General features: G+C 57.5%; 2 protein-coding genes and 1 long non-coding RNA gene across 5 annotated transcripts in view; 2 read left to right on the top strand and 1 right to left on the bottom strand.

The window, feature by feature from the left end:
• The window catches only part of Zcchc14 (zinc finger CCHC-type containing 14), a 43,726-nt gene extending 37,296 nt beyond the window's left edge, over positions 1 to 6,430 (top strand). The window contains exons 9-13 of one of the 3 annotated variants that reach the window (XM_063247750.1): positions 936 to 1,027; positions 1,203 to 1,330; positions 2,051 to 2,194; positions 2,268 to 3,728; positions 4,484 to 6,430. In XM_063247750.1, coding sequence (XP_063103820.1) covers positions 936 to 1,027; positions 1,203 to 1,330; positions 2,051 to 2,194; positions 2,268 to 3,728; positions 4,484 to 4,539 — 1,881 coding nt within the window. In that variant the 3' untranslated portion in view covers positions 4,540 to 6,430. The other 2 variants (XM_063247749.1, XM_063247751.1) reach the window with 2 other exon arrangements.
• Positions 6,431 to 8,415: 1,985 nt separating this feature from the next.
• Positions 8,416 to 16,154, bottom strand: Map1lc3b (microtubule associated protein 1 light chain 3 beta). The gene is made up of 4 exons (XM_003460789.5): positions 15,959 to 16,154; positions 11,830 to 11,885; positions 10,119 to 10,225; positions 8,416 to 9,720 (listed from the first exon to the last, which is right to left on the bottom strand). The coding sequence occupies exons 1-4, from the start codon at positions 15,996 to 15,998 to the stop codon at positions 9,543 to 9,545; spliced, it is 381 nt and encodes a 126-aa protein (XP_003460837.1). The 5' UTR covers positions 15,999 to 16,154; the 3' UTR covers positions 8,416 to 9,542.
• A 58-nt stretch (positions 16,155 to 16,212) lies between these two features.
• LOC134475822 (uncharacterized) lies at positions 16,213 to 19,343 on the top strand. The gene is made up of 2 exons (XR_010047088.1): positions 16,213 to 18,130; positions 18,365 to 19,343. It is a non-coding gene; the product is annotated as an uncharacterized LOC134475822 (long non-coding RNA).
• The last annotated feature ends 201 nt before the right edge of the window (positions 19,344 to 19,544 follow it).

The raw sequence follows: 19,544 nt of genomic DNA on the forward strand, positions 1-19,544 counted from the left end.
CCAACTTGGGTCAGCCTGGGCTGCCTAGTGAGTTCAAGGCCAGCCTGAGCCATACAGACCTATTTCAACTAAATAAAAGGAGGAAAAGACTTATAAATCTTAAAAACAAGGTTTAGCTAGCTGTGGCAGTGGACACCTGTAATCCCATCTACCGGGGAGCCAGAAGCCAGAGGATGGGGAGTTTGAGGCCAGTCTGGGGGACTTACCAAGACCCTGTCTCAAAAGTAAAATGGACTGGCAGGGTAGCTCAGTGGGAGAGCACTTGCCTGGCATGGCTGAGGTCCCTGGTTCCTACTACTCACTCACTCACACACACACACACACACACACACACACACACACACACACACACGGAAACAAAGGAGCTCAGTACTCGTGGTCATAATCAGTGGATGTGCTCTGATTGAATGTACCAGAGGAGGTGGCTAAATTGCAAAGCCCGTCCTGGAGGATGTGACCCCGGTCAGACTGGAGGGTAGCGGTGTTCCACCTGGACACAGGCTTTGTCCTGGGCGGTTTGCTCCCTGCTCATGTGGCTGCGTGTTCGGAAGGAAGGGTGACTGGCTGGCACCCCCAGCAGGGTCTCTTTTGCATGGGGCCCCCCTAGGGATGGCGGGGCTGCTGCCACCTGAGCATCTCTGGGCGGTTGGAACTGTGACTTCTCGAGTCACCTGTGCACGGAGCGCATCCCGGCAGGTGGCCAGCCTGCGTGGAGCAGAGGGCTGCCCAGTGCTGGCCCCGTGGCACCTGTGCATGCATCATGCCCCCATGGCGTGGGGCGTTGAGACGGTGCTGCGTTCCGTGTGTGCCACCTGGTTGGGCTTGCCCTGCTGCTGAGTCGCAGAGGCAGAGGCGGCACCTCCCGGCGGCGCTGAGCTCTGTCCCCAAGGCCGTGTGGAGTGGTGGTAGCTTTGCCATTTGTTTTTCTCTGCAAGTTTTTGAGCCTTACCGAGGAAGATCTGAACAAGTTTGAGTCCCTCACCATGGGAGCCAAGAAGAAACTCAAGACGCAGCTGGAGCTGGAGAAGTAAGTGTGCTGCCTCCGGGGGGCGCAGGAGACCCCGTGTCTGGGCGTCTTTCTGGCCTCCTGCCTCCCCGGGGCTGGAACTTGTGCGCAGGTGTGGCTGGCTGGGCAAGCGTAGGCCGAGGCAGGCTCCTCAAACGGGAAGTGCTGCCCGACCCCTTGCTCTCGGTTCTCGCAGGGAGAAGTCCGAGAGACGGTGCCTGAACTCCACAGCCCCGTCCTTGGTCACCAGCAGTGGAGTGGCCCGAGTCCCCCCCACCAGCCATGTGGGGCCCGTGCAGGCTGGACGCAGCAGCCATGCGGCAGGTGCGTGGGGCCCGGTGAAACACGCAGCCCGGTGGTCCTCGGGGAGAGCTGGGTCTCCGGTCCCTGGGTGCCGTTTGCGTGTCCCAGTCACCGTGCTTGTCTTCATTCTAACTGTGGAGTTGCTGGTGCAGGAGGGGGCGGGACAGTGGGACAGGAGAGGACCCTGGCGACTTAGCGGCACTCGAGTGGAGAAAGTGTTAGGTGCAGAGCCAGCCTGCTGAGCTTGAGCGGTTGGAAGTGACAGGGCTGGGGACCCAGGCTCCTGTCCAAGGAGTCCAGAGGCCCTGGGTCTTGCTTCGCGCTGGTGGCCAGTACAGCTCACTCTCAGCCTCCTGTTCTGAGTCCCGAAGCCACGTGACTCAGTTTCTCAGCTACCGTCCGGCCCCCTCTTGGGAGGTGGGGGCACTTTGCAATAGTCACTTGTTTCTGGATGGAGTGGACCCAGCAGGAGCGATGTGGTATAGACCAGGAGGACACCAGTGGCTGTCTGTCCTGGGAGGTTATTGAGCTCTCAGGATCTCATGTCGCCGGCGCAGATGGCTGTGTGTGCGAGTGACCGTGAGGACTTCAGGGATGACAGTGTGGCGCATCCTGGGAATCGGTGCTGCTGGGGAGGTGGGGTGGGGGCTCCTGCAGTGGAGCAGAACCGCTGGACTCCGAGCTCCTCATGCAGCCTGGGGCTGTGCTGCTGTGCGGACGCTGACTGCACCTTCTCCACAGAGCTGCGGGTGGAGGTGGAGCAGCCCCCTCACCAGGTGCCCCGGGAAGGCGGCAGCTCCTCTGAGTACTCCAGCTCCTCCTCCAGCCCCATGGGCGTGCAGGCGCGCGAGGAGAGCTCAGACAGCGCCGAGGAGAGCGACAGACGTAAGCCCCCCGCTCCTGCCACGCTGGCCCGGCCCGGGCGGGTGAGGCACTGACCAGTCTTCTCTGTCCCCAGGCGTGGATGTGCACCTGGAAGGTGCTGACAAGGAGAAGCCTGTGATGCTGCTCAGCCACTTCCCCTCGAGCTCTGCCAGACCCACGGCCCAGGTCCTGCCCGTGCAGAACGAGGCTGGCTCCAGCCCAGCCAGCCACCACCCCCTGGCCCCGCAGCTGCTGCCCGCCACTCCACACCTGGCCCCCATGCGGATGCTGAGCTCCGTGCACAAAGGGGAACGTGCGAGTTCGGACGTGAAGCTCCTCTCCTCATCTGTGCACTCGATCCTGTCTCTGGAGGAGAGGGGCAAAGGGCCTGCGGCCAGGAGCGGTGTGAAGGTGGACAAGGGCTTCGGCAGCGCCGTGCTGGACTCGCTCCCCGCAGCGGTGCCACACCCACCCGTGCAGGTCCTCTCGGGACTTTCTGAGAGCAGCGCTGTGTCCCCTGCGGTCTCCTTCGGTCCCCGGGCCAAGGTAGTGCACGCGGCCACACTGGACAGGGTGCTGAAGACCGCGCAGCAGCCGGCCCTGGCGGTGGAGTCCAGCACGGCGGCCGCAGGGACACCAAGCACTGTGCTGCATGTGGCCAGGCCGCCCATCAAGCTGCTCCTGTCCGCCTCTGTACCCGCTGACGCTGCCAGCTCTGGGCAGACCACCTGCCCCAACAGCGTGCAGATCAGCGTGGCGCCTGCAATAATCAACCCCCGGACCGCTCTGTACACAGCCAACACCAAAGTTGCCTTCTCCGCCGTGAGCAGCGTGCCCGTGGGGCCCCTGCAGGGCAGCTTCTGCGCCAACAGCAACACTGCCTCCTCCAGCAGCCACCCCGCGCCCTCCTTCGCCAGCATGGCCACGCCGCCCAGCTACCCGGCCCCCAGCTCCAGCCCCGCGCTCTCCTCCATCCCCGAAAGCAGCTTCTACAGCGGCAGCGGTGGCGGCGGCTCCGCCGGGAACCTGCCCGCCCAGAGCCAGGGCCACCACCACCACCACCACCATCAGCAGCCCCCGGCGCCCCCGCAGCCCGCGCCACCGCCGCCCGGCTGCATTGTGTGCACCTCGTGCGGGTGCAGCGGCAGCTGCGGCTCGGGCGGCCTGACCGTGAGCTACACCAACTACTTCCAGCACCCGTTCTCGGGGCCGTCGGTGTTCACCTTCCCCTTCCTGCCCTTCAGCCCCGTGTGCAGCAACGGCTACGTGAGCGCGCAGCAGTACGGCGGCGGCTCCGCCTTCCCCGTGGTGCACGCGCCCTACAGCGGCAGCGTCACCCCCGACCCGGTCCTGGGCGGCCAGTCTTCCTTCGCCGTGCCACCCATGCAGAACTTCGTGGCCGGGACGGCGGGCGTGTACCAGACCCAGGGGCTGGTGGGCAGCAGCAACGGTTCTAGTCACAAAAAGAGCGGGAACCTGTCCTGTTACAACTGCGGGGCCACCGGGCACCGCGCCCAGGACTGCAAGCAGCCGTCCATGGACTTCAACCGGCAAGGTAAACGCTGGGTGCGGCCGCCGGCCAGCCCGGGGCGTGTGGACGCGGTGGTCCCTGCTCTTGTTTTTCAAGCTCTCTGAAACACACGGAATCTCGGTCACCTGTGAAGCCCCTGGAAGGCTCACTGCGGGTCCGGGACTGATCGCGGGGTTTGTCACTGGGAGCCGCCTGGGGCTGGGCAGGGGCCCCGGGCGCTGAGTCTCCCCAGGTAGGAGGGGGGGTGCTGCCCCCTGGTGGATACCGGAGAGCGCCGTGGAGCAGGGGAGCCGCCGCCACCTGGGGTGCAGCCTGCGGGGTCGGCTCCTGCCCCCTGGTCCCACTTTCCCGCTCCCCCTTAGCCACAGTCAGGAGTGTGGGACGAAGACTCGCACCAGGTTTATTCTGATTGTCTAGGGAAAGTCACCCGGGTAGGGAGAGGCTCGGCCAGGCCAGCCCTGGACCCCGGCGCCCTCCGAGAGCTTGGACGCAGAGCTGCCTGTCCACCTCGGCACTCGCGGAGCCTTTAGAAGCAGCACCTGCCGCTCGGTCGGTCCGGTGCGGGCCAGCCAGTGGCCGGAGGCTCTGCGTGGGCCCCGGGGTGCCTCCCTTCTCGAGGCCCTGTCCCGACCCTGCCGGGGGCCGCCTTGTGCAGTCCACTTCCAGGGTGGGGGTGCTCTTTGCGAGGAGGGCTGGGAGAGTTGTGCCCAGCGCCAGCCGGGCCGGGCAGGCCGCTGGCCTGTCCTGTGCGGTGACTCACTTGCCTCTTTCCCCTCCAGGTACTTTTAGGTTGAAATACGCCCCTCCAGCCGAAAGTCTGGACTCCACAGACTGACGTTTTTCTCTGGCAGCAGAAATGATTAAGCCATGGAGACATAAGGAAATTAAACGCAGAACTGCAGCGGTAGTTGCTGTTGAGCTTAGTATTTTTAATCCAAAGGTGCTTTACTTTATTAGACTGGATAGAATCTCTAGCGTAGACATGCATCAAACTCCGTTTTATTGCCAAAACCCTAGGTTGGAGCTTGAAGCCAGGACCTGCCGATGGGCCTCCCGCGGTGGGTGACATGGTCACCTGCACCCCGGCGGCAGTGATGAAACTGTTCCCCAGGAGCGTCGCTCGCTGGTCCTCCAGGCTCACACACAATTCCAGGGCAGCTACGCACGGTCTGACCGGCCTGACGGTCGCGTTCTCCCGAGGAGCCGCTGCGTGGACTCTGCACAGCCTGGGTCAGGGAGAATGCCAGCGTCCTCACCTCCTCTCCTGTTTCCCTCAAGTGACTGGGCACTCACCGCCGGGATCTCTAAGCGCCACGGCAGAATGTAACCCCACGTAGGTCTCTGGTGTGGGCCACAGAGTCCTCCGACCCAGCCAGTGCAGGAGGCCGCTCGCGTGGAGTGGGCACCAGCAGGCGACAGCTTCCTCCGTGACAGAGATTTCAGTGCGTCCTTCCCTCCCTCCGACACTTGTAGCACTTCCAGGTTTTTTAAGATTTTTCCTGCAGATAAATGTAGACTCCATTAATAAACAGAAGTAGCTCATCCTCGACAACTTCATTTCTAAGGGTCCAAGTCCCAGGAAATCGAGTCCCCGAAGCTCGAGCCCGTCCTGGCCCGCTCTCGGCACCTCAGCAGACTCCTGCGGGACACAGATGGCCTGGTGGACGCCCTGCCCTCGGGGAAGCTGGCAGGTGTCTCTTCTGTGGGCTCCCTGGGATCCCAGCCGAAGGGCTGACGATGCCGGAGTCACGCCCGGATGACTGCTCCTTCCGGAACACAGCCCTGCAGCGTGGACACGAGCGATCAGGAACTTGTAAAGGAGGCTGTGTTCTGACCACCAATTCCGTTAAAAACCGCCTGGAGGACTTAGCAGGGCGCCAGTCTGAGACCGCTTGGCAGGCACAGCCAGGAGGCACATTGCTAAGCAGGAGGCGGGCGGAGTCTGCTCGGCTGGATTGCCACAGGTCAGCCCGCAGGAGATCGTGTTTGGTCTGACGCTTCGGGACTTCAGTCTTCAAGGTTAAAGGGAATTCTCTCCAAAAAGCAACATTTAAAATGCTAAGCCTTCAATATTAAAATATTGATCGGTAGAGTCTTGCCAGGGGTTTTCCAGTTGAATATTTGTTAACAAGAAAATCACAGTATTTAGACCATTCTTAAAACGGGACAATCAGCCTCATGCAAAATTGTTGTAAATCACACACACACACAAAAGGAACCCTAGAATTTGAGGTGTTGCAATACGAGGCTTTGCATTTTGAGATCAGTTTCCTGACTTCGTGGAAACTAAAGCAGAAAGTTGTTACATTTTTTTATGAAAGGCTTTTAGTAGAGTTTTGTAGTATTATTTTAGTAGGGTTTTATTTCTATGCAATGCAGAATTGACAGACCTCTGTACTCCATCCGTGGTACACAGTGTTACACACGGTTCTGAAGTCATGGCCAGGCTCATCACAGCAGCTGTGGGAGGAGGTTACGCTGATCTCTTAAACACTACAAGATGTCACATAATGAGAACTGATACAACTTTGCCTTAAAGAGTCCCTGACTGGAATTTGTCACATTGTGTTAAAGGAAGACTTGGCGTGTTCATTGATGTTTACGATTTTAATATTTATGAAGGCCGTTACATGGCCTGGATATGTGCTGAAAGCCAAACTTTTAAATTTTTTGGTTTTTTTAAACAAAGAAATATTTTAAATAAATCCTATTTCAACACAGTGAAATTGTTGAAAACTGTCTCATAGCAAAAAGAAAAATAAAACATTTCAGTTTTTTTGTTTTAGTGGTCAGTATAGGAGAATGAAAGTTGTCTGTTACCCTTACAGCTATTTTGATAAGTATTAGCAGTTTAACCTGAAATACCACAAAAATCGGGAGCGGAATCTTCCATCTGAACTGTGACACTCAGAGCTGAGGGCAGAAGTTCTGACACTGTCACGCCGTGTCCCGGTCGCCCGAGGTCCTGAGCAAACCTCCGGCTGGCTTGGAAAGCGGAGCCGGGAGACCGCGGCGCGGTGCGAGGGCAGATGGGCACATCCCCGACGGATTTCTCTGCCGGAGCAGCAGCCCGGCGCCCTGACCCCTCGGGCCGGGAAGGTCTGGGGAGCCGCCTGCCCCTGCGGTCCGCCCCAGCTTGTCTCTAACTGCAGGGCCGGCTCCAGGCAGGGGACGGTGGCGTGTACAGCTCAATACTGGTGAAACACTATTTAGCCTTCTGTTTATTAAGCAAGATATTCCCGTTTTCCACCTTACCCCAGTTTTATTCCGTGGTAATGTCAAAGGCTGGAAAGATGTCTGATGCCAGAGCTCCTGGCTGCTGAGCAGCGCTGAGGAATGGGAGGTGGCGCTTGGCTTCCCCGAGCATACGCGCGGGCTCTGAAGCAGCCTGCACCTGTCCTCCAGGACGGCGGTCAGCTGGGCGGTGCAGTGGTCAGCAGGGTCTGCATTGCAGCTCGCTAGTCAGAGGTCTTGGCCCTTTAGTGCAGACCCACCTCGTTCCCACCATCGCCAGCCCAGGGCAGCACCTTGCCCGACGGTCACCCACTCCGCTTCGAGGGGTGCTGGGGCCGCTGGTGGGAGTGGGGTCACACCCTCCTGCGTCCTCCCGTCCCTTCCTGCCTGCGGGTGACTCTTCCCATGCCTCGCTAGTTCATGTCCGAAGTCTTACAGTCGTAAGGGAAACAGCTGTCTCCTTGCTGGACCTTGTCCCCAGGATGGACTGAGCAGAGTGGGCCATGCCCCTCCCCAGGCCTCAGGGGCCGGACTGTGGCGCGCGGTCCCGAGCGCCTGGCTGCACTGGCGGGGCCGAGCGTCCCGTCCCTCCAGCCTTGGCCGCGGGCACACCCAGGCCGCAGCCCTCTCGGCTTCTGTCGGACATACTTTGTTTTTAGGAATGAAGGAAAATTCTCCCATTTTTTGAGCCATTCTTTTGTCAATTCTACAAAATTGCATGTAACTTTATAAATATTTTTAAAAGATATAGTTTTGTAAATATTTAATATTCTGCTAATTTGATTTTGAATTGTAAATGTCAAGTATTCTGTTTTTGGGGTTTTTATGTTTTATTATACTTTGTTAAAAAGGAAAAATTGTACATTTTTAGAATGTTTTTATGAGTAAATTTAATGTACTGAAAATAAAAAGTTTAAAAAAGCCTCTGTCCCCCAGTCCATCGCAGCTCTTGGTCTCTGGGTGTGGGGTGCAGGAGGCAGCCTCCTGCATGGAGGTCGCCCCCTTCCTGCCAGGATCACCAGGATGCAGTCCCCTGCTTTGGGTGAGGCGCTGGGCGTGGCAGCCAGCATGGGGACAGTGCCAGCCTGGGGCCTCTGGGCAAGGCCTGGCTCCCCCAGGCCTCGTCCCCTTCCTGTGTCCACGCTGGGCCCCACTGAAGTGCATGCTGGCCGCACAGCAAGCCCAGGCTGGCCTCAGCCTCCGGGGGCTGGGATCACAGGTGCAGCCGCCTTGCCTGACCCAGGGTTTTTAAAACACTGGCTGGTGCCGGGTGCCCGGTGTGCGTGCCAGTCACCTTCAGCGCCCGTGGGTGCCACCAATGACACATTCCCAGGGCACCTGGGTCCCGCGTCCTTTTGCCACAGCCTCAGCCAAGGCTCGAGGTGCTGTGGAGGCGAGGCCCGCACGCTGCCCACCCGCAGCCACCACCCAGAGCAGCCCTCAGGCACACAGTCGGCGCACAGTAGGGGATCCCAGACAGGTTCAGCCAATCTTTATTCTTGGTGCGTTAGAAGCATCTGCTTTTAAACGTCCTACAAACGAACATGGCCTCAGCGTGGTACTTGCGTTTTAGAAAGCAGTGTTGCAGGCGTCTACTGCTACAGTGGTTACAAGGATCTCAGTAGTGGTACGCACAGTCCAGAGGAGACAGGCTGAGAATGGACATCACGTGGAATCACACAGGTTAACATTACCGCTGGGCGGCATGCAGGGTGGGGTGGGGGCATCTGGGGACGGAGCCGGGGTCCTGGCGCGGCCTCCAAACTTCTCCCTCTGTGACAGCAAATGGCTCTCCTGTCATCACTGCAGACAGCAAACGAGGCCAAGCATGGCCTGCTCTGGTGGTGGTGTGACTGTGACCCTTCCGTGGCTCTGCCACATGGGTTCCTGCGTAGGTGCCCTGGGTGCACAGTGGGGCAGCCAGCGCCATGAGAACCTGTCCCTAATGCCCTGAGGACCCACTAAAGGAAAAGCACCACCTAGGACCACAGGCAAAGGGCGCTCACTTCCACCACTACCACGACCCCAGGACAGCACTGGACACTGCTGCTGCGCAGGGGCCCGCTGGAGGCCTCAGCCCAGAGATGCCAGCAGAAGACACCCCGCCGCTCCCTGCTGCTTTTAAGGAAGCCACAGGTTACTCGGCTCAAGCGCACCGCTTCCCACCGAGCGGAGCCACTGCAGCAGCTGCGCAGGAGGTGGTGGCAGGCCGGACTCGGGGTGCGGGGCCGCGTGCAGAGGGCGCTGGGGCCTCGGGGGCCCAGTGCCTGAAGTCACCGCTGCTCCAGTGGCCAGTTCCTACCAGGGGGAAGAGCGTTCAAATAACTGACGGGCTGTTCTACTGGCGATTTAGGATGCAAAGTATTTTATTTTTAAACTTCTAAACTTTGAAAACAAGGTAGCTGAGGTTAAATAATAGAGCTTTCCAAAGCTGAATGTGCTCACGGGAACTCAGTTTTTCTGCATGAAATACAAAAACAACTTCCTGAAACTCCTAGGTGGGAACGAGACTGTTCTGACACGCTGTAACTGGACGAGCTGAGCCATCTCAGCTGGTGACATCCCTTTTTCTCCTTGGCAAGGGCCTGCAGGCTCCGCGCTGTTCTAGGCGTGCGCCGACAGCCCCCCGAAGGTCTCCTGGGAGGCGTACACCATGTACAGGAAGCCGTCCTCGTCCTTCTCACTCTCATACACCTCGGAGATGGGCGTGGACACGCTCACCATGCTGTGGCCGTTCACCAGCAGGAAGAAAGCCTGGTTGGCGTTGAGCTGCAGGCGCCGCCTGTGGAAGGGAGTAATGCAAAGAGAAAGGCGCAGACGGGCACCCGGTTCAGAGACGCCTGTGGCCGCCCGCCCCCCGCCCCCCCAGCTGGCACGGGGCTGAGCCGCTTCTAGCAGCACCCCGGGGGAGCCCCCACTCCTCTGCTAAAGTCCCAGGCTTGCTTCCTTGACTGCGCTCCTCCCTGGCAGTGTCAGCAGTGGTTCTGGACCCGCTGCCCAGCCTAAGGCCGTCCCGGGACCGCAGCCGCAGTTGCTCCATTTCAGAGAGCAACATCTACACTAGGTACCGGCCTGCGAGGTCGGGGAAGTGGGAACTGGGAACTGCCATCCTCCCCAGGCTGGGGGAGCTGCCAGCAAGACCACAGGTGGGGAGCAGGGGAGGGGAGAGGCGGCCGAGACCTGATGATCTTGATGAGCTCGCTCATGTTCACGTGGTCAGGGACGAGGAACTTGGTTTTATCCAGGACAGGCAGCTGCTTCTCACCCTTGTATCGTTCTATGATCACCTAGGGAAGCCAGAGTGACTCAGAAACACATGGTGGCACACACCTGCCATCCCAGCACTCTCAGAGGCTGAGGCAGGAGGATCACAAGTTCAGGCCCAGCCTGGGCAACTCAGGGAGTCAGGGAGAGCTTGTCTCAAGACATAAGGAGCTGGGGATGTAGCTCGGCCTGAAGGCCCTGGGCGCAATCTCCAAAACTTCAAAACAAAACAAAACAAAACAGCTCATGTGCCTCCCATGTGGAGCCAATACCTGCCACAGCGGGGCTTAGCGCGCACAGCCCCCGGTTTGCTGGCAGCTTTCCTGTGGTCACTGAGCAGCGGGAGGCCTATTCCTGACAAAATGGAGCAGGTGGGGAAACACTTCACTCTGTGTCATTTCATTCTGTTTGAATCTGGCATCATGACAAATGACTGAGAGGACCCCGAGCCTCACGGGACGGCACTCCGAGCTCCAGCAGTCCTGTGTCACCTCCAGACCACTGTCCATGTCTTGCTTCTAGGGAGAGTCCGAGTTCCTCCTCCTCGGGGTAACAGGCTCTGTTTTTCCACACTAGAGACATTCCCTACGCAGCATGAGGAAAACCCCAAGTAGTCTTTCCAAGACCAGAAGACACCATATTCACTGGTTCTGAAGACCCACTTAATGCAGAGGGACTGTACAGCCCTTGGTTTTTTGAGGTCCTGGGGACTGAACCAGGGCCTGCTCAATGAGCTACACCCCCAGCTTCTTCCTAATGGAGCTCCAGTACTCTCCTGTCAACACAGGGTGACTACCAGGTGCCCTAAATCATGCAAATGTGCACTGACCACTTGCCATCTGACAACTCCTTCCTGCCTGACAGACAAGGATACCAGAACTCCTGGAATTTTAGTGACTAGTCCAACATCACTTAACAACCCTGAAGTTAGGATTGAACGCAGTCTGGTGGAATACAGCGAGGTCCTTGTGTGTATTCTGCTGTAAGAGCCCTGTAAGTGCCCCAGGCACTGGGCAGGTGAGCAGGCAGCTGGGGTCAGCGAGACACTCGGTGAGGGATGAGACAGCCATGTTTTAAGCCGGGAATGGTGGTGCACACCTGTAACACCAGCCCTCCAGAAGCCTGAGGCAGGAGGCTCACAAGCTGCAGCCAGGCTTGAGGATCTCAGCAAGACCCTGCCTCAAAATGAAAACTGAAAAGCACTGGGGACATAGCTCATTGGATGGGATGGGCCTGGACCAATCCCCACTACCACACAAAAAACAAACAAAAAAACCAGGAAGGAAGGAAGGAAGGAAAGAAGCCAGAAAGTCTCGGGGGCACAGTTAAACCCCAGGGCTGCGGAACCCCACAGCAATCACTACCGCTGTGTCCCTCTGAGAGACACTGATTACTTCTTTCCGTAGTGAGAGGGTGAGCTGGGTGGAGCGCACAGTAGAGCACCAGAACCAACCAAGCAGCAGGAGAGACCCCGCCTCACCTCCCTTTCTCCTTAAACAATGACACTTGGCTTGCAAATGCACAACACATGGGCAGCAAATTCAGCTTAGAAGAACGTGGCCAGATGAAACCGTGAGCACGTGACTCTGAGCTGTGACACTGACAGCCAGGCGCCTGCCGGACCTACCGGGATTTTGGTGGGGTGCTGCTCTCGGATGAGCCGCACATCTTCTACTCTTTGTTCTGCAAGGAGAGGAGAGACACAAGTGTCACTGGGACCAGACGGCAGCTTCCCGCGCTTCTGCAGCAGCCGTCCCCTCAGCTGAGGCCCTCTCCTGGGACTCAGAAGACTGAGCACGGTTACCTGGGCCAGAGGCAGCCGCACAGCTCTGCCAGGCAGGATGGGCCGCCAGGCGTGGGGAGCACCAGGCCACGGCTGAGCTCCAGGTGTGGGACAGACGCACTGAGCAGGGGCAGAGGGGGGCCCTGCCACCCAGGATGCCATTGTGCCCCATATGGGGCTCCACCCAGGACACGGGTTTTTGGTGTAATTTTCTCTGGTCACTGCCAACCCCGGCATGTGATGCCGAAGAAGAAATGCGCAGATGAACACGGTGCTGTGTCACACTGCGCCCCATGCCGGAGAAACCAAAGCTTGAATCTCAGAGTTGGCCGCTCAGTACCTCACTGAGACTCTGCTTTCCTTTTCCCTCTAATCCCTGGCCTTCAACAGCTTTGCCTGGCTTCCTGCACAACACAAGAAAAAGAGAAGCCATGTCCCAGTCTCAGGAGCCTGACTCAATGACCGAAGACGCAGTCACTTGTTGAGTGACACGGAGCACAGAACTGACAGTGGTGTTACTAAAAACCTCGGGCTAAGGAACAAAAACCACCCCAGTTTAGATAAATATTCAGCGTCGCAATCTTCCTTTGTTTCATCCAGGGAAAAGGTCACATTCACCTATTACAAACACTATGGAAATAATCTCTGTTCAAGTACAGCCACACAAACTCTATTTCTGTCTTCCCACAGAACATCTTATTTTGCTGCCTCTCAGTTTCTTTCTCAGGGTTTTGTTTTTGAGACAGGGTCTCACTGCATACCCCAGCCTGGCCTCAAACTCACAGGACTTTCCTGCCTCAGCCTGCAGTGCCGGGATTATGGTCTTGTGCTACCACATCTGGCTAATCCCAGTTTCTCTTTAGTTGCAAATTAAAATCCTTCTTGCACTGCATTCATTACTGTTTTATTAGTCAGCTGTTTTATTAGTATGCATTTGCAGTACATGATGACCACACTCCTTGTCCTGCACATTTTAAAATTAAGATGGTGGTGAACCTAACATGGGTTATTGTATTTTTCTTTGAAGGCAAACGATGTTAATACAAAGTTGTGTTTCATTTTGTTTTTATGGTTTTCTGAGACAGGGTCTCACTGTGTAGTCCAGGCAGAGATCCTCCTGCTTCAGCCTGAGTACTGGGATCACAGGCACGTGCTACCGTGCTTGGTTAAGAGCTTTTTTCCCTATACTAACCCCTCTGTGTTCAGGCTTAATTGCAGTGTTGACACTCCACAGTAAGTGGGTTGCAGTTTGGCCCTGGGTCTCTAAAAGGCTCACCATGACGGCTGTGAAACAAATGACTAAACACAAACACTGGTGCTGTAAGCAAAGAGCAGGGTAGGACCCCTGCATCTCTCCAGTGCACGTTGTAAGTCCCCGGCTTACAAACCAGTGAGCCCCACAAAATGTCCTGCACACATGTGACACAAATTTACCTTGTAAAGCACAAAAAAATCCAAACACACAAAAATACAGCAAATCCTGACCGTAGTGCTGTCCACTGTCACACCGTGCAGTGAGCACACAGCAGCACAACTGTGACAATGTCCAGCAGACACCGAGCTCCTCCCTGACCTGTTCACATGACACATGTTCCTCAGTGAGCCCAATGTTTTCTAGTATCTGTGAAAGTTCACAACTCTAGTGTTGTAAATTAGGGACTCACTGGATTCCTATTGAAAAATGTAAGGATAAAGTATATCTAGCACTGTTAACAGTAAACTGGCTGGTGTAGTGGCACACATCTGAAATCCCAGCAATTGTTTGTAATCCCAGCACCAGGGAGGCTGAGGCAGGAGGATCACCAATGCCAGCCTGGACTACCTCAAAAAACAAACAGTAAACTGGCCCCAGCAGCTCTCCACCTCCTGTGGCTTCTGCCCTCCTCCTGCCCATCTCTGAGCTCGCCTAGCCAGAACTGTGCTGTACCATCTAGACTGGCTTCTGTCTCTTTCCCAAAGATGCCCCTATCTTGTCAGTGTGGATCATTTCAGGGGGGAAGGGAAGTTACGATTTCATTAATTTGCTCTAACAAATAAATAGCTCTTTACACACCCTCAAATGTGCTTCACATTTAGAAGCTTATCCTAGGGCCAGGGATACAGCTCCGTGACATAACACATCCCTGGGAAGTGCAAGGTCTTGGGTTCAGTTCCCGGCACCGAAATAAATAAATAAATAAAAGCTTATCCTAGTTGAGTGTGGTGGTCCACAGCTGTAATCCCAGCACTCTGGTGCTGAGACAGGTCTGCCCTGGCCTGCACAAAAAACAAAACCGAACAGACAGCTTACTTTAGTAAATCTAAAAGTAGCAAGTAAATGGAAAGAGATTTTCTGTCACAAAATACATTTATCAGGTTAACTGGAGAAGTAAAAACCAAAGCAAGTTCTAGATGGAAGGCTTCCGAGTCCGAAGCCAGTGAGGAGAAGGATGAAGAGGCAGCATGGAAGGCCCACAGGGCTGCTCACTGCCCGGCCAGCTGCACAGTAGGGACTTCTGGGGGACCTGCAGCTGCGCCCCTGGCTTTCTCTGCAGACAGATGCTGCAGGGCTACCAACCACACGCCAGGGTGCTCAGGCCTCCTTCGCTCCCACCTTTCCCAATGCTGCAGTAACACTCATTTGTTGTCTGCCTCCAGCCCCAGGCCATCAGGGCCCTAGCCCTGTCCCTAAGAGAAGATGGTAGATAGCAGGAGGAGAGCAAAAGGAACTGCCCTCGGGGCTCCTTACTTCTGCCTTCTAAAAATCCTTAGAAAGCTGGGAGTGGTGGTATACTCAGGAGACTGTAGCAAGAGGATCACCAGAGCCTGGCCTACAACAAGACCCGACAGCAAAACAAAAAATCTTTAGGAGCCTCCCAAGCAGACACTCTAAGCTGTGTGTCTCGTTTTGCTAAAGCGTCATCTGCAAAACCACTGGGGTTGGCCTAGGACACTGAAAGTAGGCTCCTGTTTACACACCTCTCCTAGGATTTGCTTCACCGAGTGACTAGGAAGCATTATAAATACACCCGGTCTGTACCTCCTACCTCTACGCTGTAAAGGGACACCCAGCCGTCACCCAGTGACAAGGCTGGAGCTGGTGGAGCGCTGCCCGGGCTTCCTCGGGAGCCTGCTCGCCGGCCCACCCAGGACAGCTGCGGCGCTGTGTGCCCCGGAGTGACACAGATGTCCCCGCGGGGCACGCCCGCGCTCCCTCGGCAGCTGGCGACCCACGCCGGCCGCCTCTGTCAAAGCCCAGGCGGGACACAGATCGCCGACCCCCCCTTCGCCCCAGTAGATGCTCTGGGGCCACCGGCAGAAGCTGCGCCTACAATTACTCGCTCGACTGAAGTTTAGTTTGTAGTATTTTCAATCGCGCCCCAAGCAGCCGCGTCAGTCTCGGCCCACTTCACGCACTGGCGCTGACAGGCGGCCCAGGGGACGCCCGGCCACCCGCCGGCCCCGCCCGCCTCCACATGGGACCTGCCGGCCGGAGCTGCGGACCTCGGCCAGGCCCCCGCACGCTCGCTCGGGGCAGGAAAGACCGCCGGGCCGCGGCTCTCCCCGAGGAGCGTGGCGCCCGGGACCCGAGCTCCCCACCCAGCTGCCATCGCGAGGCCTCACGGCCACCGAGGAGGGGACTAAGGGGACCCGGGGGCGCGCGGAGCAGGCCTTCCCTGCCCGACGGCCCCGGACCGCCGACCCCGAGGCAGGCACGGCCTCCCGCCCGTCCGGCCCGGCCCCGCGCAGTGCCGCCCCTCAGGGCCTGGGGCCGGACTGTCCACAGCGCCCAGGCTCCGCGCCCCGCCAGGCCAGCCCGCCCGGGCCTCGGGGTCCGCGCAGGGGGCACGAGGAGGCTGGAGCGCCGTGACAGAGCTCGCGCGGACTCAGGCCCGGCTCCGCCGCCGAGGGTCCGTCCGCGACGCAGGGACGGCGGCGCCCACCGCCCCACACCCGCCCGCCCGGGCCTCCCCGACTCGGCGCCTCCTCCCACCGAAGGTGCGGCGCTGCTTGAAGGTCTTTTCCGACGGCATTGTGCTGAGCTCCCGGGGGCGGCGGCGGCTCCGAATTCGGCGACGGCGACTTCCCTTGTGTCTCCTCACCCCGCAGCCGGGTCAGGTGACCCACGCCGCGTCACGGGGCGGGGCCAGAGCCGGCCGAGGCGGCGGCCACCATGACGGGCGTGGCGGAACCCCCGTGCCGTGCGCAACGCCAGAGGGCGGGGCCGATCCTGCGCGTGCGCAGCAAGAAGGTGCCTGCCGCGCATGCGCAGAGAGGGCAGCGGCATCTCCGGGCGGTGAGGTTTGCGTGGGTCCTGCTTCCTCTGGCGGGGGGCTGCGATTTGCTGTCGCGCGCCCCTGACACCCGCGCTGGGGGCGATCTGGTTCCCACACGGCAGCGGGGCCGGCCCGGGAGCACGTGAGGAGGCGGCGCTGACCCTCGGGCAGGTCCTCTGCTGCAGTCAGCCTGGTGGCCCGGCGGAGGCAGAGGCAGGTGGATCCTTACGATTTTGAGGGCCGCCTTGGTTACCTAGTGAGGTGGTGTCTTAAAAAAAAAAAAAGGTTGAAAGAAAAACTTAAACGTGGTTCAATGGATCACGTGTTGTGTTTTGTGACTGACATGTCTGATTCCAGAATCAGTAAAAAGCCAGTTGCCAGCTTAGACTCATGATGACTTTGTCCACTGGCCTGCGTAGCTGACATTTCTCTCCTGCCATGCCTGGTACCTCACAGGTCCGTGAGTGACTGTGGGTTGATTCCTAGCCCTGGAGGATGACGAAGCCGCAGCCCCACACCCTTCCCAGCCCGTGTTTGATTCCCTCCATTCTTTACCTTGAAAATACGCAGCAGTAACGATCTAGTATGAGTGAGTTTCTATAAGGTCCGTCTGGTTTCCCAAGACCAGAGAGACCGTTTATAAACTCCTAGTGAACCGACGTGTATTCGGATGGAGTTCTCCCGAAGGTGTATATGGCTTGGTTGTTTTGTATTTATTCCACGAAAACTGAAATGGGAAAAATCCAACTCCGTGCAGTGAGGCACATCTGTAATCCCAGAGGCCGAGGCAGAAGGATCTTAAATTCAAAATAGCCTAGAACCTAGCCAGGCTGCGTCTGAAGATATAAGTTGGAAAGGGCTGGGAGTGGGGCAGCGTGCGCAGCCCCACTGGCTTAGCAGGCGCAATGAACGCTCTGGGTTCTGTCTCCGACACCCGAGAGGAAGCAAACAGTCCGCTAAGCATTTCTATGTCCTTCACGTCTGGGCAGACACGGAGCTGGTGCTGCTCTTTTGAGAGACTGTGGCCTGCAAGCTTCTCCCTTTTCCGGATTGCATGATAAATATTGACTGGTGAGTGCTTTCTTGGCTGAAGCGTTACCTGGTAGGAGGTCAGCTTTTTTTCTTCCGCAGCATGATGTTCCAAAGGCAAGAAGAGGGCAGACGTCGATATCCGGCTCATTTTACTCCCGTGGGGCTTTGTCAAATCACCCCAGACCTGCATTCATTGTTACAAGATTGTGGCAGTGTGGGGCCGGGCTCCTGTGTGCCTGTCTCTGTTCTGGGTTATGGTCTCACTAGGTAGCCCAGGCTGGCCTCGAACTCACAGATATCTTCCTGTCTTGACCTCCCAAGTGCTGATATTACAAGTATGCACCACCATGCCCAGCTCTTCTCTGTGTTTTGAAATACTGCAGATGTTTTATTTCTGCCCCAAACTTCTCATCACCACCTGAATCAAAAGCCACATGGTGGTGACACCTGTGATCTCAACAGTCTGGAAGGCTGAGGCAGGAAGACTGCAAATGCAAGGCCCAGACTAGCATCTAGCAAGGAGACTGTTGCATTATAAAAAAGGGCTGGGGATGTAGCTCAGAGCAAAGGCCTTGCGTCCAATCCCCAGTTCTTCAGAAAACGAAACACCAGACCACAACAGCCCCCTGGCAGCAGCTGCAGTCTCCGATGGCGAGGTGCCACTTCTGCATTAAGAGCTGCCCATTTACATCAGGGACACGTGGGTTATATTTTGTTTATTTTGGTTTATATACAAATATAAATTAGGCCTTCGTGGACACAGCCAACAGAATCTCACGGAGGAGGTGTGAACCATCCCACGTGGGCACAAGGGGACTGCTGAGTGCAAGCCAAGCGTGGTGGCTGCTGTGACCCAGGTGAGTGAGCAGTGCTCCTGAGGTATGGCACACCATCGTCCGCGTGTGCAACCAGTGAGCCCGGCCGCACGAGAAAGGCAAAAACCCATCCCCCCACCCCGCGTTGGCAGCACCTGTCTTGCTGAGGCAGGGGGATCTCGTAGTTCAAAGCCAACCTGGGCTACAGAGTGAAACTGTCTCTGAAACAAAACCACGAAACGGCTTTCACGTAAACATATGCGATGTTTTCCTTAGGAACTTCCTGTATCGCAAGTTCCCACGAAACCCTCCACCCTGTGGGCAGCGGGTGGGGCCCTGGAGACGCCCCATCCCCCACAGGATTCTGCCACACTCAAGATGGAGGGCTGCGGTTTGGCTGTACGCCGCGGGGCTGCCGGCTCGGCCCGCCCCTGCCTCTCTGTGATTGGCTAGGCTTTGTTGTCGGGGCGGCTATTGGTCTGCAGCCCAGTCAGTTGCGGTACCAGCCCTGCTCGCCTGAAGAAGTAAACAAACACTGATTGCTCAAGAGCCGCGGCAGGCTGTTTTCGGAAGGACGCGGCCCGTGGGTGACAGCGGCTCACGTGGCCTCGCGGGCAGCCGGCGCGGCTGTGGACCGCGGCGCCCTCCCGGCGTTAGGGCGCCGCGCCGCGGAGCAGCGTGGGCTTCTCCCAAGCCTCGGGTGCGAGCCCCTTGCCAGCCGGGAAATCACTTCTGCGCCCTGGCGCAGTCGGGGACCAAGCCGCTGATGTCCAAGTCCAGGAAATGCCCTTGCAGTGACTTTTTTTTTCTGGCAAACAATTGAAAAAATGTACCGTGTCGTACATGGTATTGATTTCCTTATAAGTGATCATTTCTAGGAGTTAACTTTTGCAGCCAGGTGCGGGGGGGGGGTGCACTGCTGAACGTCCAGCACCCTGGGAGGCTGAGGCAGTAGGATCCTGAGTGTACCCTGCCTATTCGTTGCTTGTAAAGGTGTAGTTCCTTTTTAGGGGACGCATCTGAAGAGGGCTCCGTTTATAACAGCTGCGTGCTGGCGCCAGCAAAGGCTTCTCCAGCGTCTTTCCTTCCACATGATGCCCACCTTTCCCCCACTCGTCTTCGGGCCATTCACACGTGTACGCCTTTCCACGCCGTCACTACCAGTTTCTGTCCAAATAAATCCTGTACTTGTTAAGGTATTTAAAAATGGTTTTATTAAAGAAAAATCTTTAAAAATAAAACAGATGATGCAAAAGCGATGTTGTCAGCGCAGTAATGCCTGGGAGGTTACATACCTGACGGGCTGCTTGCAATTTCACCTCTGAACAGACAGCAGAGGGCCTGGGCCACATCCAATCAGCTGCCTGCGGTACGTCTACACCCCAAGCTGCCCAGGGAGCTGAGCTGGCTTCCCGGCAGCTGCTTCGGGCTCCGCCAAGTCATCCCTGGCCCTGCC

Source organism: Cavia porcellus, unplaced genomic scaffold, assembly GCF_034190915.1.
Source record: "Cavia porcellus strain 051 isolate PalLab524CR breed Dunkin Hartley unplaced genomic scaffold, mCavPor4.1 scaffold_4, whole genome shotgun sequence".
Lineage (NCBI taxonomy): Eukaryota > Metazoa > Chordata > Mammalia > Rodentia > Caviidae > Cavia > Cavia porcellus.

Excerpts from the sequence above, each read along its gene's own strand:
- Map1lc3b (XM_003460789.5), bottom strand. The coding sequence starts at position 15,998 with ATGCCGTCGGAAAAGACCTTCAAGCAGCGCCGCACCTTCG. Across the intron at positions 10,226-11,829 it reads AGCACCCCACCAAAATCCCG|GTGATCATAGAACGATACAA; the intron begins GTAGGTCCGGCA and ends TGGCTTCCCTAG. Across the intron at positions 9,721-10,118 it reads GAGCTCATCAAGATCATCAG|GCGGCGCCTGCAGCTCAACG; the intron begins GTCTCGGCCGCC and ends TCCCTTCCACAG.